Raw genomic sequence first — 21,550 nt, 5'->3', positions numbered from 1 at the left:
ATAAAACTTCCTTTTGGGCTCTGCTGTCTGTTTACTAGAGACTTGCACTTTAAATAACAAATTCTCTGAACAAAGGTTATCCATAGGGGCCCTCCAGCAAAAAGGAGAGCTTAAACTGAGGCAGGGTGAATTCAGAGGAACCAAAACAATGAGGCCCCTTTCCACTGCACCTGCTTTTCAAATAAGGTAGATCTCTCCCTGGCAAGTGCTCTGGATCATACGCCACACAACCCTCCGGTTGTGTGGTGTGCAACCGACTCAGCTGTCCTTGTTCCTTGGCCTACACGGGGCCACCTTAGAAATGAGGAGGAAAAAGGCAACAGTATGGAACACCACCCCTACTCCCAACCGTGACCTCATTTCCCTCCCTTTTTACTACCTCTCCACCGCTTTTGGTTTTGAGAAACAAGAAAAAGGGGGAAGTAGAAGACAAGGAGATGGGAAGGAACAGGAAGGTTGGCGGGGTGGGGATGGGGCAGTGGATAAGCTGACCTGGGGTCAGAGAGCTCCAAATCCAGGGAACTGAAGTTTATGTCCCTTTCTACTTTGTCCATCTCCCAGAACCCAAAATCGGGGAGACCCTGGGGTGGTGACACTTTCCTTAGAGTGATCCATTTCTGCCCAAGGCTTCCTAAGCAAGCGGGGCTGCCCGAACAGACACTTGCTGTTCTCCCACACACACCAGAAATCTTCAGCCTTCTCCACACCGTAGAGTGGTTTTCACGTGTTAGGAGGGGAAGTGGTTTGAAAGCTCAGCTGTTGGAGGCAAGAGGTAAATAAAACAAAGCCCCACCCTGATACACTCAGCTTTTCAATGGGTTTATTAAGCCCCTCTAAATGATGTTACTTACTTTGGGTTTGTTTCGTTATTTTGGATAAGCCACTAGACGCGCTTCCTCCTGATTCGATGGAGCTATTGTAGAAATTACGTACAAATACTTAAAGGGCTTGAGCCTTCCTTTTTGTCTCTCCTGGTAGTTCTGTTTTTGACTACAGAGACTTCATTGTTCTTCTCTGGCTTTCTCCTCACACAATAGCTGCTCTTTTTTGCCCGTTCTTCAGTAGACAGGTGGGTTGGCCCACACAAGTATTGCAAACAAATCAATCTTAGCTTAATTAAATATTTGAATCTTTGCCAAGTTACAAGTGACTTCTTTAGGAGAGGCCCGAAGGAAAGAGTGAAAAATTCACGTAACAAAGGGTAAAGCGTTCCCTTTCTCTTTCTCAGGCTTCCTTGAAGTTTACTCCCACAGTACTCGCACATCTAGCATATAATTTGGTGGCACCAGGTACCTTTGCATTGCTGGATACACTTGTTCACTTTTATCTTCTTGGTTTAGGGTCAACAAATCATTCTGAATCTTGATTGTATCAGCCAATGTATTAGCCTTCCCTCCCATATTTGTATGATTTGTAAATATCACAAAACTTCTCTATGAAGATGAAAATAGTTAACAGAGCAGACTAGAGACAAAGGGGGTACAGACAAGTTGAGAGCAAAGCATTAATCCACATCCTCTAGGTGGTGTTTTAGCCCAATGCATTTGACTGTTTTCTATTATCAACGCAAGCCATCTCCATCTCTAAGAAACCTCTCCTCTTTGTTCTAATCCTGTCTCCCCAACTACCTGTTCACATGAATATTCCATATTCACAGCAACTGAAATATCCAAAACCAAATTGTCCAAACCAGTTCCCTTCTCCACCTACACCATTTCTATCAGAACCACCCACCTTGTCTTGAAGAATTCAAGTGTTGTCCATCATTTGAACTCTTGATTTACTTCTTTCCTTATATCCAGTCTGGAACTAAGCACCTTAGTTCAGTGATTATCAGAATTTTTCACGTCACCTCCCACACAGGAAATGATGATATTGGACGGATTGAGTAAACCGAAAAAGGTTACCTGTGTCTGGAAGTAATTGCCTGGTGAGGGGTAGGGTGATCCCCACAGCCCCCAAGGAACTAATGTATCAGTATCTCAACTCACTTCTAACAGTAGGGCAGCCAGGCTGGGAAGCTCAAATGCAATGCATTCTTTCTTCAAGATGTCTCATATATTTGCCCTTTAATTTCCATTTCTGCAGCTACCATTTCACCCAAGGTCCTTCTCTCATATTTGAATCATGATACCGTCCTCCTGACTGCCTTCCTTACCTTTCTTCAGGTTATCTTTGGTGGTGGCGCTGCCGAAACCACTTACTCAGTGCTTTTGGCATGAGCTTACAGTTTTTTCTCGTTACCTATGACAGTCAAACCCAAATTCTTTTGTCAGAATTTGAAAGAAAAGAAATTATGTGGGCCTATCCTACCCGTTAAACGTATTTCCTCCTATTTCCTCCAACAACCTCTATTCAAGTTAAATTCACTTATTCATGGTCTGTCACCCACACCATCGCATTTTCTTATATTTGCTCTGCTTCCAGGAGATCCTGAGGGTAGTAGTGAGTAGTTGTAACTACTTGAGGAGCCTTGCAGTCTTGAGTATGTGACTATGTGTTGGGTCCTGGGCCAGCCTTCACAGCAACCTTGCATGCTCGCTAATAGTATTCCAGTTTTATAGATAAGAAAGTTGGAACTTGGGTTAAGTGACTTGGCCAAGGACAAAAATTGATTCAGTGGTGGAGAGCTAAGACTTCAGATCTCAGCCTGACTTCAAACAACACACTCTTTCCCCTGCCTTCGTCCAATGTGAGCTAAGCTTCCTCTGAACTCACATTTCTTTCCAAACCTCTTGTGTGACAATGAATAATTCGCCATCACCTGAGAATCCTTTGATTGTTCTTTATTGTTCTCTTGCACTGATATGTGGCTGTCTGCGTTTTTATTTTTATTTGTCCAACTGTGCTGAAAACCTTTGACTGCAAAGCCCCCATAATTCTTAGTGTTGCCCTGTCTCTATGGATAGATGACATCTCAATTTCTGAATTCTTGTCAAAGCATTAGAGTTCCTCCTCAAGAGATTGGGTTGACGTTAATGGCCCGTATTTACTGTATTTGCTTGTACTCTTTTGCCAAATTTATCTACTACCTTAATTTTTCCATTTATAGATTATTATAATCTCAGAAAGCCCCAATGCCTTCTTGAGTCTATGAAAGTCCAGAATGCCCAGCAGATTTTCCAAGACATATTGTCTCTTTAAATTAGAGATCTAGTCCCATAAATCTTCTAATGGCTGTTTTTAAATCTATTCTTAACTTCAGAGCAAAGTAAGTAGTGTAATTTTCTCATTAACCCAGATTTAAGCCTTAATAGCAATGTAAGTAATATCATTTAATATAAAAGTATCATTTAAAATCCTATTACATGCTTAGAATTTATGAGGCTGACAGATTTAGAAAGCAAAGGTTTATTGTAACAGTTCTGATCCTCTAGAACTGTGTTGTCTGATACTATAACTACTAGCCTCATGTGGCTGTTTGAATGTTAATTAATTAAAATCAAATAAAATTTAAAATTCAGTTTTTTAGTTGTATTAGCCACATTTCAAGTGCCCAATAACAGAAGATGGTTAATGGCTACCATATTGAACAGCACAGATATAGAAAATTTCTACATCACAAAAAAATCCTATTGGACATCACTTCTCTAGAAGCTCATCAACGGTTTTGTTGAGAAATATGTAACATATTTGATGTAACTGAGAGCAGCTGATAATATATTAGTTACAAGTTCCTGTAAATAAGTAGCTATCCTAAGTTAGGGTTTCATTCATCTTTTATTCACTCGGCATAACACCTGGTGCCTAATAAGTGCTCAAAAATGTTTAACATGTGTTTGTAGACTAAAGATGGCTCTTTACAGACACTCAGTGATCTGGCATCATAACATGCATTTTTGTAAGCAAAGATTTAAGCAGCAGAAAGAGAAACAAACTATTCTACAAACAAGCAGTCTTCGTTTCATGAATTCTGCCAAAATGCTCAATGTCAATCTGTAGCAAATTGGAGACACCCCCTCTGCCCCTGCTTAGACAGCTGGGGCTGACATCTGCATCAAATCAGCCAGGACATTTATTTTCGAAATGTGCACCGACCTGCTTCTAAGCCCAAAGGGTAAAAATGTCACCTTTGTTCATTTCTCAAGAAAAATATTTTTAAGATCTGCACTGACTGTGAAAGGAAAAGCTGTTCCTTGGGGTGTTATCCGTGATCCCCTCCTCATTTCTGGCTTTCCGGCAGCCGTCATTCCTGCCCCATCCCTCGTTGTCATATGAACAGGAAAGCAGTTCCATTGCCCCACAAGCCACAACGGCGTCTCTTCTTCCAAGGAATTTAAACTGACGGTTGAGTTTTTGTTTATGAACTGTGTGCTTTTGTAATTACCTTAGTATTTCAAGGACTGTGAGCTTCCAAGGCACAATGGAACTCTTTGCTTCAGTCTTACAATTCCGTTACCTAGGACATAGCCCCGTAAGAGACAACCAATACATATTTTCGCATATATAAATTAACTAAGATTAACAAATATGTAACCTTGCCTGGAGTTGAGTGTGTTAAGTATCAATAATATTTTACTAAAGACACAAATACAATTAAAAACAAAACAATTTTGATGAGTAACGTTTTTCTCAGATTCCTCAAAAGCCCATGCAAAATCAGACTGATATATGTAATGATGGGGCAATTATTATGGAACTAGATAGAAAATTCTGTTAGAGCACCTAGAAATAAGACTGGATATCATACATTTGGAGTCCACAGGTGGTTTACTTGGAGAATCGTCACAAATATCAGGAAAGCCCATGTTCCCTGGAAACAAATCTGGTGCATATAACCGGGAGAAGGGCTAGAACAGTTGTTCTTAGTGTGGTCTGAAGACCCTGGAGAATCACCGAATCCCTTTAAGGGAATCCACAATGTTAAAACTATCTACATAATAATACTACAATGTTATTTACCCTTTTTATTCTCATCCTCTCATGAATGTTCAGTGGAATATTCCAGAGGCTACATAATTATCTGGAAAGGCTTTTAAGATAGTCTTCCCTTTCCAAATACATATCTGTGTGAGACCATATCTTCATATTCTTCAACCAAAAACAGTGTGTCGCAACAGACCGAAGGCAGACCAAGCATGAGAGTACAGCTGTTTTCTATTCTACCATACATTAAAGACATTTGCAAAAATGTAAAACAATGCTATGCCTCTCACTAAATTTTTGTTTTGGAAACCATATTTTTTCATAAAAGTGTTATTCATGTTAATATGTAATGATTTATTATTGTTATTTTAAATGAATTAATAAATAAATGAACATTGTCTCAATACCCACATTAACCCAAGCTCTTTGAGGTCCTCCAATAATTTTTAAGTGTGCAAAGTGGTCTTGAAACCAGAGAGTTTGAGAACTACTGCTCTGGACTATGGTGAGTACCGATATAAGATAAATGGGCCCCCAGACAATGATTAACTCAAGAAGAGAAAGATCAAATGGAACCCTGTTTCTAAGCTGGCCAGACTCTACTAAAGATGCTGACCGTGGTTCTTCATCCAATCAACTAAATTACCCACAGCTTTTTGGAGGCTACATCGAAGTTTTCCTTTACTCTCTTCTCATAAACCAAACCATTCATTTGCCCAGCCAAATATTTGCTAGCTCTTTCCAGTTGCATACAAATTGTTTTGTTTCATAAAATATTTACTCTAAAATGCTGCACTTACATTGGTTTTAAATGAGGATTCAATTTTACTTTAAAGAGATGGTTGAGTCTGCCGGCAGCCTGGGCTGAGGCTGGATACATGGTAGCAGGACACGGATACAGTTTCTGAGACCTGCTGCACATCATCTATGGATTATTGCAAAGAGAATGGGTAGACCAGTGTCCAAACTAGCCCTGACTCATCTTCCCAGTGGCTTATTAGTGTGTTTAGTGTCATATGATTTATATTTTTAGGTAACATGGCCTAATAGTATCAGGAAAGTTTTTATTTAGTTGGTCCCTTTTGTAAAATACTTCAATGTCCATTTTAATTAAAACTGACTGCTGAAGGGCATTGGGAAACGTGTGTGCATGTGTATGTTCTCAAACAAGCAGCTTTCAGTCTCTTTCTTTCAACCACTCTTATCTTTGGCTCAGAGGAGGGTCATCACTCCTAACTGACGTACCCTGATCCATTCCCCAAAAGCTCAGAGAGAGAGACCAGTTTGATGACATACTTCTGTGTCCCTGTAGTTTCTCTCTATCTTGCATCACTTTTTACAATCACTTTTCAAGTCTTACCACCCATGTAAAAATCGATTACTACTTGGGTGACCCAACCTTACGTAGACACCGTGTCAACGGCACCCCACTCGAGGATGATGGCGATGTGGTCAGAATGAAGAGAGCGCAGCTGGGAATTTCTGATTCTGTGAGAACCTAGACTTCCCTGCCTCAGTCGCTGGCTCTGTGAAAGAGAAACACTTGGTTGTACCTCCGTTCACCTCCCAGCCATGTTAGAAGAATTTTGAGTATTACGGAGCCCTGGAGCAACTCCTGATTAACATTCTCTCTCCCAGTATTTACACTGTTTTCCTGGTCTCTCATTCCCCCCAGTTCTACCACTGCCTCAAGCAGCATTTCTGAATCACTCTGATGCATAATAATTCCTCACGTCCGGCCTGCTTACTTGACATTTGAAACACACTGCCCTGTAATAGTCATTGTACTATGAATTTTCCAGATATGTCGTTTGTCTTCCAAACAGCCTTGAGTTTCTTGAGAGCAGAGATTGTGTCTTATTCATCTTTGACCACAGCACCGGACAGAATGTCTCGTAGCCTGAAAGGTACTCAGTATATTCAGATGCTGTTGGGCTTTGAGCGAAGTGATTTTTTGTTGTTGTTGTTTCATCACACTGCCTCCCCCTGATGCATAAATCTTGATCAATAATTCTTACTCCTCATCTTTTTTATCTTCCTCCTCTTCCTAATCAATATCAATCAACATCAGGATATAAAACTTGAATATATTTTCCTTTTAAGATGGAAAGATATTTGTACAAGATTATGCTCCATCCTTACCATGCCTAGCCTAGGACCATCAGTCATCCCACTCTCTCACTAATACTATAGCCTAATAATTTTAAAATGCTGGGATGCTTGGCAATTCCAAGCAGGTATATTAGAGGGTCGTGGCAGGAGAAAAAAGAGGTTCTCACATACACATCCCTGTCTCTACTAGAGTGATTTTTGCTTATATCTATTTTAACACAGGTTTCATTTAGAAGAAAGTCTTCTACAGCTTTTAAACATTTTGAAATCTGCTATAACCCAATCTCAGACTTTGGGTCCTATGTCATTATAGGTACCACTCTCAGCAAAGAGGTCAAAATATGGCCTGACCATTACTAGATATCCTATGCTATAGAGGTTGGAGATTGGAGAAGACTCCAAACACTCATCTGGCAGGGCTGACTCAGCCATACAGCTATGGAGGGCAAACTCACTTCACCAACTTTATGCCTTAAAGAATGTTGCCAAATTCTACGTGCACTAAAATACTTCCTCTGTTGGTCAGCTATAGTAATATCTGAATCCCTACCCACAGGGCCTGGGATTCTAGTAATTAGAAACTCCAGAGGTAACATGATACAGAAAAAAGAAAAAAAAAAACAAAAAACAAAAAACAGCAACAGTGCATTTAGGGATCCAAAGACTGGGAGTCAAATCCTGCCTTAGCTCTTAATTTCTCTGTGTTTGCCCATCAACAAAATGGAGAAGACAATCCGTGCTTCATGCCATTAGTAGGTTTTAGCAAGTGTTTTCTGGATAGATGGATAGATGGGTGGGTGGATGGGCAGGCAAGTGGATGGACAGTTGGATAGATGGCCACTGAGCATATGAAAAATTGCCTGACATATAACTGTATCATTTATAGTATAAGCGAAAGGCCAGATTTCATGTTTTAAAGCAACACAAATCTATTATCTTATAGTTTTGTAGGTCAGAAGTCTAAAATCGGTCTCACCGAGTCAAATCAAGGTTCTGTCTGTGCTGTGATCCTTCTGGAACTCTCAGGGAGAATTCATTTCCTTGCCTCTTCCAGCTTCTAAAGGCTGTCTGTATTCCTTGGCTTATGACCTCTTTCCATCTTCAAATCTAAAATAGCCGATGGAGTCTTTCTCAGGCTGTATCACTCTGGTATTGATATTCCTGCCTCCGTCTTCCCTGTATAAGACCTTTATAGTACATTGAGCCCACCTGGATAATCCAAAATAGTCTCTTCATCTCAAGATCCTTGACTTAATTGCTTTCCTGCAAATTCCCCTTTGCCATACAAGGTGGCATATTCATGTTCGAGGGATTAGGAGGTGGACATCTTTGGGGAGGGGTCATTATTCTGCCTACCACACTATAGGATGGTCTAGGTTATATTAGGAGTAGTAAAAGGTGATTCAGAAATTCCTGATCTTGATTGACCATTAGAATCATTTAGGGGTTTTAAAGAAAACAGATGCCCAGGCGCCTCACCCAACTACTGTGTTTTAACTGGACCACACGGGCCTAACCATCAGCATTTGCTAAAAGTACCCCAGATTATTCTATTGCAAAGCCAGGTTTGAAAGTCACTGGCTGTATTTAAGAATGTGGATTTGGACCATCGCACAAACTTAAGTTTAAGGGCCTCTTGAGCCCCTTAGGTTACTCATTTTACATTTCTAAACCTGAGTGTCTTTATCTATAAAATGGGTATAGTAATTATGTGAGGACTAAATTTAGTAATATATATAAAGTCCTGGGTGCCGGGGCGCCTGGGTGGCTCAGCCTTGGGCGTCTGCCTTCAGCTCAGGTCATGATCCCGGGGTCCTGGGATCAAGCCCTGAATTGGGCTCCCCGCTCAGCGGGAAGCCTGCTTCTCCCTCTCCCACTCCCCCTGCTTGTGTTCCCTCTCTCGCTGTCTTTCTCTGTCAAATAAATAAATAAAATCTTTAAAAAAAAAAAAAAGGGCCTGGGTGTCTTGCCTGGAATATGTTAATCACCCAATAAAAGGTAGCTGTAATTGTTAATTTTATAGAGCAGGTCAAATTATATCCCCAGTTATGGCAAACAAATATCAAAAGTGAATATCCAAGGATGTACCCCAAACTCACCCCTCTTGGTCAGACTTACAGGAGCTTAGAGCTCTAACTCATTCTGCTTAGATCATCTGCAAACTGACACAGCTCAGGGGAGTTGTTAGTTGCTCATTTGGTTCTGGGCAAAGGCTGAACTCTCCTCGGATTTTCTCCTTTCACAGCCACTCCCTCTGCACTGCGGAGAGTGGGCCTGTGGGACGAATTAGCTTAGCATTATGCACGGACAGCCAGTTGTCTCCATTTGTCAACTTGAGGGATGATATATATACACTGAGTCCCAACCCAGGAAGGTCCTTAGTCCTACTGGTGTCTTAAGTCTTTCCTTTAGTAAGACAGTTTCAGCCCCTGTCCTCCAAAAGACTCAGTTCACCATTCCTGGGATCCCCAGCCCCAGCCCCATGAGGTGGGACATTCGATCAGGACTGACCCCGGTCCCTGTATGCTCTGGCCTGTCCACAGAGAAATGAGATGCTCTGCATGATGCTGCCCCAAAATAAAGCCCCTATACAATCCCATTTTATTTTCATGTATTGCTGAGGTTAGAATGAACAGAAAGAACTGTTCTAATTTTACAGTAAGAAAAGGCTATATTTAACTAAATCCCAAAGGAGTCATCCATTGTAGTACTGCAGTGTTTTTAGATTTTATTAGCTTCCAAAATTAAAAAAAGGGAGAAGATTACATCATAAGTGAGGGATCTTGTTTTATTAGCTTCCACAGCCAAAAAAGAAAGAGAGAGAGAGAGAGAAGGGAAATTATATCATATATATAAAAAAGATCTCACACATTTTTTGTCTCGTATTTTCCTTTGCTAGCCCCTTTTTTTAGCTGCTGGGGGAATTAAGGGGAAATACCACATCAAAAACTGTTGACCCTGGTGATTTAAAATTAAAACCTGTGGCTCTTAGTATTAAGGAAAACTGGAGCCTTATGATTCCACTTCCTGTGCCTTCAGTTCTTGATGGAGGGCGGCAGCACATTGCAGGAGGTGATGGTATTTCCAAGGTTGGCATGTCCGTGGCATGGAGCACTTGTGGAGATCTTCCTATCCCTTGTGAGGCAAGAACAACCTTTGGATTTGTCATTCTTGAGAAATTTTTAAAATAAAAAAGGCACAGAGAAATATATAACAATCACCAAGAATCTTGTCCTGTTCGAAGTGTTTTCTAAATATGAAATGAATAAAGCATAGATACGAAGTTGAAATCTGTCATCATTCCCCCTCTCCTACTGTGGCTTCCCAAAGATAGTCTCTATCCTGATTTCACTGTGACTCTTCTGAGGTTGCTTTTTTGTGTCCCAACAAAGGTCAGCTCTGCTCATCCTGAGTTGGGTGATCAGGACCCCAAACCCTAGAAGGTGGGGATAATGACCGCTCCAGTTAAGAGTCGCCCATTGCTGGGGCGCCTGGGTGGCTCAGTTGGTTAAGCGACTGCCTTCGGCTCGGGTCATGATCCTGGAGTCCCGGGATCGAGTCCCGCATCGGGCTCCCTGCTCGGCGGGGAGTCTGCTTCTCCCTCTGACCCTCCCCCCTCTCATGTACTCGCTCTCTCTCATTCTCTCTCTCTCAAATAAATAAAATATAAAAAAAAAAAAAGAGTCGCCCATTGCTGCTGACTGGATCTTTCACCTCATCTGGATCTGGTTATGGTTGCTGGAAGAGATGCACTGAGCTTGGTGTGTGGGTCAAGAGCAGACGTAGCCTACATGGCTAGCTCAAGACCTGTTTTCTGGTTCCTGTGAGGGCTTCTCAAGGTGAAAGGCCTTCCCCAAAAAAGGGCACTTTAGGTCAGTCTTACTGGATTCAAGAGAAACAATCCTAAAAAAAGAGAGAGAGAGAGAGAAACAATCCTATGAAGAGAATCCAGCAGAATTTCAAGGACTCTTGGTTTGCAAATCAAATGCTTCCTGGGGCCAGGCAGGTGATTTCAATGAGCCAAGTAGTTACAGCAAATTATGGAGGCCAGGTGAAGTTCCAGCTAATTGTTGTACTGAGAAATCAGACTTTTCCAAGAAAGCCACAAATCTGAATGTTTACGTGAAATCGCTCTAGTTTTTACAGTTCCCCATTTTTTAATATTTAAAGTTTTAAATCTACAGAAAAGCTTAGCTTGATAGTACAGCAAACAACTATATTCACTTCCAGTTAAATTCACCGAATTGTTAACACCTGACCACATTATATATGTCTATGTATAAATGATTTTCTGAACCATTTGAAAGTAAGTTGTGCAAATTATGACAATCATCCCTAAAAATGTAAGCATATCTCTCCTAAGAACAAGGGCAGTCTCCATTTTAACCATAATACCATTATCACACCTAAGAAGAGTAAAAATTTCTTTATCATTTAATTGACTATATTAAAATTTCTCCAATTGTCCCAAAATTATTCTATAATTTGTTTTTGGTTCAAACCAAGATCCAATCAAGCTGTACCTCTTGCATTTTATTATGTCCCTTTGGCATCTTTTAATCCGGAAGAGTTCCCCTACCTTTTTACGTTTTTCAAAACTATTTTTAATTGTTGCTAATAAATATGATTTATATGAATTTGTGTATATGTGTGTACACATCCTCATACACATAGGCAACAAAAGCAGGTCCACAGGCCAGATTCGTGGTGTGAGGTGTATCTCTGCACCCAGATGTGGTCCATCCAAAGTCCCACTTCCAAAAGCATTATCAATAATCAATATAACCTTTGCCTCAGCTCGCATTCATGCATTTGCTTAGTAGGCATGGAAAGATGAGAGAGAAAGAGAATTCCTTCTTTCGTTGCTATTTATTGATAGGCCTTAGCACTGACATTGCTAAACTCCAAGGATGAATTAGATGAGAATCACTTGAGAGAGGGAGCGGCTACAAAGCACGATTGCTGGGTTCTACCCTAAATCTCCTCAGTCTGGAATCATGCTTTTAAAAACACCTCCACTTATTCTTCTGAACACAAAACTTTGAGGACTCCTATTCTAAAGACTCAGATAAATTACGAATTGGGCCCTACCCCAGGCAAGTTCAAGTGAACCCAGATATTATACATTATCACCTGATGCAGTGGGTACTCTGAACATCTCAAAGGGAGGGTCAGAGAAGGCTTTGGTGGGGAGGTAATCTCTGAGTGGAGTTTAAAGAAGACTGGGTTACCCCAGGTGAAGAAGAAGGAGGGGAAGAAGGTATGGAATGAGAGTAGCAGAAACTATGCCTCGTGCAGCTGGGGATGTGATGTGGCCAGGACTGATGGAGGAAAGCCTCAGGTGCCATGTGAAGGCGTTTTGATTTTTGTTTCCCGAAGGGTTGGAGAGCCACTTGGAGGACTTTCGGGAGACATGATCCAGTTGATCATAGGAAGATCATGCTTGACAGCCCTGGGAAGAAAGGATTAGAGGCAGAACAATTTAATAAGAAGCCATTGCAGTTAAAGAGGCAGGAAATAATAAAGACAGCACTCTGGGGAGGATGGGTAAGTGGGGTTCAAAAGCCTCGTGAGTCACAGAAGGAACGGGACACGTCTTAGCAGATGTGAACGCAGGAGTCAGAGAAGCGAGTCTAAAGCTGATTCTCAGCTCACCATTCAGTCTCGTGTGAATGAGTGTCTGCAATGCCTGTTGGACATTCAGATGAAGATGTCCCGTAGGTGGTTACCTGGGCAGGAGAGCAACAGTGAATACCTCGGAACTGAACACACGGGCGGATCCAGTAGAGATAATGTAGCTGGGGCAGATTGGTGTGGGGAGACAGGCTTTAGACCAGACAGAAGGCCTGGGGGCGCTTGATGCGAAAGTAGGAACTTTAAACCCACTTGAATGGGTGGGACCAGTCAGTAGGGAACACCATGGTTTTGTTGACATCCCTAATGCCCTTTGCCTACCTTCCAGTGCGTTGGTTTTCCCTCCCATTCTTTTCAATAGCAGTCTCCAAAGTGGAGTGAATACAACAGAAGGAGGCTCAAGACAGCTTGTTGGACATGAAGGGAAATTGTTAGAAAGATTATATTTTTAAAATCTCACCTTTTCTATTTTTGTTTACATTTTATAATGGATAAAGAATATTTGCAAAGTAATATACGTGTGTGAGGATGGATAGGTAGATAGATAGATAAGGTTCACTAAAAGACATCCCCATATTAAGGGTGCATGTCCAAATATATTTTACTGCTAGCTATACACAGTCAAGAATCTTGAGTGACCGCTCTTCTGCATGACCACAGCTCAAGAAACGAGAGCATCCAGAAGGAGAAGGGGAGAAACGAGCGTGGGTCTTGCCTGCCCACTTCTCAAAACTTGCTGGCCTGGCTAACCAGGGCGTGCTGGTTAACAAAACCCCCCATAGCCGAACCACTGGAAGTTGTTCAAGTCCTTGTACCTTTTCTTACTTTGAGTGTGTTTGTAGAATGTAAGAAGCTGAGAGTTGGAGAAATCTTTCATGTCCCTCCGCTAGTTTTCTGCTTTCCCAAGAAGCAAAAAGCAAGAGCAGGTTGGAGGAAGCAGGGTGGGGTCAGGAGGAGATAGGGTGGAGGAAAGTAGAGAAAAACCACCTTTTTTTTTTAACACATGAACCTGGAGCCTGCCCTGCCCCTTGGAGGTTGTAATGTTTCTCTGATTTGTGGGTAGGAATTATGAGGGGAGGAAAGGGGAAGTAGCTGTTTAAAGTGAAAGAAAATAGGCAGAACCTGTTTCTTGGCTTCTCTCTACGTGGTCCATTCTCATGCGAGTTACCAGCGTGCCTGGGCATTGACGAGTTTTGACAGCGGAGAGTGAACTCACGCTAGGAACACACACTTCGCGTAACCTGTGACCAGGCTGTGATGGGCTTAACGACGAAGCTCCCGACAACTGGACATTTGTCAGCAGGGCAATGGCGAGTTTCGGGAGGGTGTGGATTCATTTGGGCTTTATCTGCTGCTCAGGAGTCGGGAGCAGGGGCAAAGCTTGGGTTCTCCTGCCAAATGCGCTCGCTTGCTGAGCAAGCAGAGGGGGGAAGGCCGCCTAATCCGTCTTCACACTACCTCCAGATCTCAAGGAAAGGGAAGCCAGCGGGATGGTGCTAAAACCGAACTTGAGGCCAAATCATTCTCCCTCGCAAACACATTCATGATTTGTTTTCTGAACAAGTCCCAGGGGACTTTGAATGGCACAGTGCTCCTGTCGTAGCCACCAGAACCAGATCACCTGTCCTCGCAGGTTGGCTCGACCGGCCTTTGGCTTCATGTCTCTACCTGCGGGACTAGAATATTAACGGTCATTTTTTTTTTAATTAAGAGGAGATAAATGTTATAATTGCTAAAGTACAAGAACAATAGTGCAACATTTTATTTCGAGAACAGAAAAGCGAGCATATGGACAGCCGTAAGTATAAACAGGCCCACAGTGCAGGTAGTAATGATACCAGCCAGATAGAAACAGGGTAAGGTTTCTCAACCTGGGATAGAGATGAGGATGGGGTGAGATAGGGATAATAGAAGAATTTGCCTGGACTGTAAAGACAGAAATTCTGATATCCTAAATAGATATGGATGCAGGTAGCAATGAGCTGAGTAAGCTGACTTCCTCCATCCTCACTGCATAACCCCCCAGCTCACTACTTTTCACCCTATGGTATTTTATTCCCTTGCGTTGCACAATAGAGCTGCACATAATGGGGAAGAAAAAGCCCGGTATTCAAGGCCACAAAGAATGAGCTATTCATCGAGACCTTCATCATTTTCTTAGAATTGCTCTTGCTGGGGGAAGGGAGAGTCCTCAACATTTCATAAAATATCCAGAAGCATTGAGGTTAGCTGTAATTCTGCAGCAGATGTAATGTAAGAGCTAGTATTTGAGCTAAGAAACCTTTGAATGACTTTATTTTATGTAATTGCTCAGGTTTGCTCGTAATTTATGAAAAGATTTAGTGAGGAGCTACAAAAATAATGAAAAGTAGATGCCTGAATAATAATCCAATATTACATTATTGATTTCCTTAAAAAATACAATGCAAGTCATTCTTTCCAACCCCACCTTTGTTAACACCACCTCAAGAGGGATTATATGTGAAGAAAAATACGCCTCTCATATTTGGTATTCTTTCCTTTAAATGAAGGGGGGAAAAAATACTACTGCTATACAGTGACTCTCAAGTCATACATTAATCTGTTGCTTCACAAGAATGGTTACATGATTTCCAGAGCATACAGTAAAATAGGCTTATGCCAGAAACAGTGCTTTTACTTTTGCATTTATTGATTATAAGCCACATAACATAGAGGGGGGCGGGGAGAACCAAATGGGATTTTTATCATCATTATCATGTTGTTATCACATAATAAATTATCGTATATCTCTTCCTTTGTGAAGAATCATAAAAATAGAAAAATTGAGTGTTTGTTATTATATAATAATAAGATCAGCTCAATATAAGATAGATTTCGGTATCTACATTTTCATCTATTTCAGAAATATTTCCTTATATTACCAAACTCATCTCATAGCTTTTTACTTATTTTTGTTAAATTTGCAAACTTTTCAGGTACTATCAAGAAGCATAGCTACCACTCAATTTAAACACTCAAATTTTTAAATATAATCTTTGTAAATGTGTACATTTCTTGTCCCCCATTTTGGATAGCAAAATTTATTTCTATCCCCCAGAGGTGTAAATTGCTGGATTTACCTTTTCCGGGGGGGAAAAATGTGTAAAAAAAGTAACTATCTCACAAACCAGGAAGCTGCCCTTGGCCTGTAATAAATTAATTCACTCAACAATGTTTATAAAGTGCCATCTGTGTGACAGGCACTGTATTAGGAACTACAGATCCAAGATAGATAACCCATAGTCCCCACCCTTAAAGAGCTCAAGGCCCAGTGGGAGAAACAGACTTGTCTCCAGCAACTAAAAGATACCTTGGAAGCCAGAGCAAAGACATCTTGCCCCATCTCGAAGACTGAGTTCAGAAGGAGATGACATCTACATTGTGCTTTGGGGCTGGAGCAGGAGTTAACCAGGTAAATAAGAAGAGAGGAGATGCATTTCATGAAGGTATGTTCTGGGTTTGGGGAGATTTCGTTTCCTTTGGCATCAGAGGGAGGTTTGTGGGAAAGAGAAGAAACAAACAGAAGACTGGCTTTAAAAAGTTAACATTTCTTCTCTTTCCTCCTTTTCCTCCCTCATACCTATCCAGCAAAATCCAAGGACAGTAGAATTGCTCCCTGGTGCCAGGACCCAGGCTCTTTCTGTCTTCTGGCTCTGCCATCCCTAAGCATTGCCCTAGTCATCAGTGAACCCCAGTGGCTCAGGCCCAGCCAGCACGGAGGGGAAAGCAGGCTAGGACCCAGGTCCAGGGCACTTCCCAGGAGCTACATAAATCTCTTCTACTTTGATCCCATTGGCCAAATCTTTGCCATATGACCACATCTAGTGGCCAGAGGGGCTGGAAAATGTTCTCTTCTGTGTAGTCGCATGCCTGGCTAAAACACAAGAATTCTCTTACTATAAAACAGGCACTGGCAAACTTTTTCTGCAAAGGACCAGACAGTAAATATTTTAGGCTACATGCAGTCTTTGTCATGTGTTGTTGTTCTTGTTTCTTGTTTCTGTTTGTTTGTGGGGGTTTTTTAGCAACTCTTTAAAAACATAAAAACCATTCTTAGCTTAAAGGCTGTTCCAGACAAGCCATAGGCCAGATGTGGCACATGGGCCATGGTTTACACATTCTTACTGTGGAGGAAGGGAAGAAACACTATCTGGGGAGGAAAGTGGCCGTGTCTAACCACGACCGCTACAAGATTATAAACACTAAGGAGAACCTTGTCTTGTTCACTATTCTAGTTTCAGCACAGTGCTTGGCCCATACAGTAGTGCTTACTGTTTATGACTGATGGATGAATTGATTGATTGATTGACTGATTGATTGATTAAAGGAAGGTAAGGAAGTTTAATTGAACGACAATTTGTTAAAATCCCACTTAATCCCAATGGTAGTCTCTCACCATAGATTATAATTTGAATACTCCCGTTTTTCCAGAGTTTGAAGAAAAGTTTCACCAATGGCAAAAAAGCATGAAACCACTGGGCTTTCTGCCACCTGCGCCCCCATCGGCTCATATAGTCCACCACCCATTTCATCTCCCAGCGGCAGATGCAATTAAGTCCCAAATAGCCCACGTCTTGGAGTGGAGCTCCCAAATCGACAGCAGGTGGGCCGCCCCAGGTGTGCAGGCAGATTATAGAACCAAAGCCTTCTAGGTCCTCCCCTTGTATGCCAGGGGCAGAGTGGCAGGCAGGAGAACCTCATTTGCGTTTTGCCCTTATAAATGTCATATGCTTGGTGGGAATGTCAGCAGAAGTGTCCACGCTGAACAGACACTTTTTAGTTCCCCTTATTCTCCCCCTTCTTACTCAATATCCTGAGGACTTAACAGAACTTAACTTGTTTCAGTCAGCCCAGTGGGGGGAGGGAGGGGTGGCTCACTCAACCATTCCCCTGGACGTCCCCCTGCCAGGTGTCTGAAAGTGCCACAGCTCTTGGGCTCTACAGGCTGAGCAGACACAACAGCCAAAAGTGAGGGGGGGGGGGCGCCCAGCCTCCTGGCTCCGGGAAGACTCACTAAATGAGGCCACCCTCCCACCTCATTCTGCAGGAGTCAGGTAACAGCTTCTATCAAATAAATGTGTAACTTTTTACAGCAGGGAAAGGTGCCACCTCCAAATGCTGGCAGCATAGATTATGCTAGCGGAAATAACTACAAGAAAGTTCTGCTGGAAAATGGCAGAAGAGGTGGACATCGGACACTCCAATGCAGCCTCACTGCAGCCAGAAGGGTGATAAGCAGATAACAGTGTTTCTGTCACTCGCTGTTTCATAATAGGGTCTGTCACATGTTCCTGTTCCAACCTCTGGTGTCGCGGGTATTAAGTGAGGTCCTGCAACAGAAACCAGAAACGTGGTCCTATTGGGCACAGATAATTTCCTTCATCCTGGCTCCTGACGAGTGTGTGCTCATCCTTTTGAGGAGGAGAAGCAAATTTCAATTCCCCCTCAAAACCTGAAGGTCTGGCAGGGGGTGGGGATCGGTGTGAAATTTCCACACAGGTCAGGGACGGGAAGCCATGCTGCCATCAACCCTGACCTCTCAGAAGGAATCCTGGCGAAAGGGGGCAAATGATGACAAAGGGCTACAAATGATCTGAGGAAATGTTTCACAATCACAGTAACTAGAAACAAAATTCGGTCGGAGCCTTTGGCCCTCGCGTATGAATTTCTGCCTCTTCTGAAGAATTCATTAGGCCTCCCCTCCTCCCCCCACCTTTTAATTAAAGTTATAATGAGGTAATTCAGAGAAGAGCATGGGCCTCTTACTCAGCCTCCTAGCAGCTGTGGGACTTTGGGCGAGCCACGAGCCGCTCTGTGCCTCAGTTTCCTTCTCTAAAAAGTAAGGGTAATAGTAGTACTTACCTCAGAGAGCTGGTATGAGTCTACAGTTATATGAACTTATTGTGTACTAATACAGAATCATAGATCGTTAATATTTGCCACTTGAAATATTTTGGCATTAGGTAGAGACCATTCCATGTAGAAAAATAGATGGGTTTATGAACACAAGGCAAAGTCATGGCTGTGGACTCTCTGTCTGTGTTGCAAGACTGTCAGAAAAGATTTATGTGTAGACAAAACAGACGTGCATACACAAGGCAAGGCACAAACTTGGAATATTGTAATACCCAAGAAAATACTGATAAATGATAGGTGAGGGGCAAGATGAAGACTTTGTTCTTTCCAATAAAACCACATCTTTAAAAATCCTCCATTAAAAGTGATCAAAAAAAAAAAAAGTGATCACAAATATCAAAGGAGTCGCAGTGAATTCAAGAGACCCCCTGGGAGAAGTCAGCCTTCTGTTTTAAAAAGAAAAGCCTGGGAAGGATTCCATTTCTTTTGAGGAATTATTTTCAAGGCTCATATTCATGCTGCCTGCTTGTCATTTCCATCCATTTAACTACCAGGGGCTTCATATGCTCCCCAGTTCCTGCCCCAATCCAGAGGGCCCTTCTTTGGACTGGGAGCTCAATAAAGCTGGTTTCCAGGGGGAATTCACTCTTCATAAAGTTATGGCAACCTCATGGAGCGGCCACACTGACACCTAGTGGTCTGAAGGCTAAGTGCAAGCAATTGCTTAACCCATTTTAATCTTATTTTTATCAAAGCTCCGGGTCAAATATGTCCCAGGCCTTTATGTCTATCCTTGCTGAGTGCCAAGAGGTGGAGGTTGGAATCATTTCTGTATCCAGCCACTGGGAATAAACCAAATATGTATATGTTTGGGCAGAGATAAAAATCCAATGGGAAGTCTTAGAAACTGAAATTAACCTCATCAGAGGCTGGTGGCTGGTTTCTCTCATAGATTTGGAGAGTTCAGGGCTTGTCCTGTTTTTCTACTTCTGCTAACTGGCCTCCTTACTTGCACAAGAAACAGGCAAACCCAGTGTGTATATAAATTCAATATATGCTTTATTAATAATATTGCTGAGTCCGCGCCGAGGATGTCGGTCAGAACAGTGCCTTGACCTTGCTTCCAGGAGCAGGTTAAAAGCCACTACAGCTCACCTGCTACATGTCACTCATTCCCCGCTCTGTCTTTCCAAGCCAGGGACAATCCCAGCAGGATTGCCTGCTCTGGGGTGATAATAAATGGTGGGGGAGAAAAGGTAATCATGCAACAAGACTTGTTGCCCTTCATCGTGAACCTCATCCATGCAGGCACTTGGACATTCATAGAAAAATAGCACAAAGGGGTTTTGAACTTTTGTAAAGGTGGGCATGTTGGTTTCCTGTGGCTCCTGCAACAAATTATCACAAACGAGGTGACTGACAACAACAGAAATGTATTCTCTCACAGTTCTGGAGGCCAGGATTCTGAAATCAAGGTGTTAACCAGGCCATGCTCCCTCCAAAGGCCCTGGAGGAATATCATTTCCTTGCCTCTTCCAACTTCTGGTGGGTCCAGGCATTCTTTGGCTTATGGCTACATCACTCCAATCTCCGTCTTTGTCTTCACATGGCCTTCTCCTCCTCTCTTACCTTTCTCCCTTCCGTATTTTAGAAGGACACACATCCCTGGATTTAGTGCCACCTGGATAATCCAGGATGATCTCATCAGATGATCCTTAATTACATCTGCAAAACCCTTTTCCCAAATGAGATCACATTCACCGGTTCTGAGACATGAACGTATCTTTTTTTGAGGGGGAGAGGGGGTTATCATTCAACCCACTATAGTGGTTGTAGAAAATAGAGAGAACATTTAGAAAGACAAGAAACCATCATCTGTACCCCAATCCCACTTACCCATGCTGAATCAGGGTATCCCCCAAAAGTTACTTCAACCTTGCCGTTAAATTGCTATAATTCTTTTAGTAGGAATTGATCAATGAAAATGTGAGGATAAGAGCAGAAGAGATCGAGGATCCCAGTGGATTTTTTCTTCAACTTCCTTCCCTTCAGCTTCATTTTACTTTCCATTGGATCATTTGTCTCACAGTTGATTATTTGTATGGGTAGTGAGGATGAGTTTCGAGAGTTCTAGAAGTGATCAAAACACATTCTGTGTGTGGTGGGGGTTGCCTTGCCGGCACAGTGGGAGACCTGTGTATTCACTTGTCTGTGTGTGTTTGGTTTTGTTTTTTTTTTTAATTTAACTTATTTAAACTAAAGAAAACCAAACAGTTCACTCATTTCTCCCAAACCCCCAGCCTTCACCTCTAGCAACCACCAATCTAGTCTCTGTATCGATGAGCTTGGTCTTTTTACTTTATTTATTTTTAGATTCCACATATAAGAGAGATCACATGGTATTTGTCTTTCTCGGACTAACTTATTTGACTTAGCATAATACCTTTGAGGTCCATCTCTGCTGCCACAAAGAGCAAAATTTCATTCTTTCTTGTGGCTGAATAATATTTCACTGTTTATATATACTATAGGTTTTTTTATCTATTCATTCACTGATGAACATTTAAGTTGCTTCCATATCTTGGCTATTATAAATAATGCTGCAATGATCATCGGGGTGCATGTATCTTTTCCAGTTAGTGTTTTCCTTTTCTTCAGATGAATACCCAGAAAGAATTGCTGAATTACACAGTAGTTCTGTTTTTAATTTTTTGAGGCAACTTCCTACTGTTTTCCACAGTGGCTTAACCAATATGCATTCCCACCAGCAATGGACAAAGGTTCCCTTTTCTCTACATCCATGCCAACGCTTGTTACCTCTTGTGGTTTTGGTGTTTTTGTTTGTTTTTTGTTTGTTTGTCTGTTTGTATGTTTTTTGATAATAGACATTCTGACAGGTATGAGGCGATACCTCATTGTACTTTTGATTTGCATTTCCCTGATGATTAGTGATGTTGAGCATCTTTTCATGTGTCTATTGGCCATCTCTATGTCTTCTTTGGAAAAATATCTACTCAGATCTTCTGCCCATTCTTTAAATTGGTTTTTTGTTTGTTTGTTT

At 41.9% G+C, this 21,550-nt stretch overlaps 1 protein-coding gene across 7 annotated transcripts in view; it reads left to right on the top strand.

The window, feature by feature from the left end:
- FYB1 (FYN binding protein 1) overlaps nt 1-21,550 on the top strand; it is a 153,893-nt gene that overhangs the window by 24,256 nt on the left and 108,087 nt on the right. The window contains exon 1 of one of the 7 annotated variants that reach the window (XM_081826048.1): nt 15,900-16,045. The exons of the other annotated variants lie outside the window; for them this stretch is intronic. Within the exon in view, the coding sequence (XP_081682174.1) occupies nt 16,001-16,045 (45 nt within the window). The 5' untranslated portion in view covers nt 15,900-16,000. Of the gene's footprint in view, nt 1-15,899; nt 16,046-21,550 lie in introns of those variants that run through there. 7 annotated transcript variants of the gene reach the window in all.

The sequence above is a fragment of the Leptonychotes weddellii genome, chromosome 7 (assembly GCF_054177405.1).
Source record: "Leptonychotes weddellii isolate Sample4059 chromosome 7, ASM5417740v2, whole genome shotgun sequence".
In the NCBI taxonomy this organism is placed as follows: Eukaryota; Metazoa; Chordata; class Mammalia; order Carnivora; family Phocidae; genus Leptonychotes; species Leptonychotes weddellii.
Note: the sequence above shows the minus strand (reverse complement) of the source record. Positions and strands in the feature narration are given on the sequence as shown.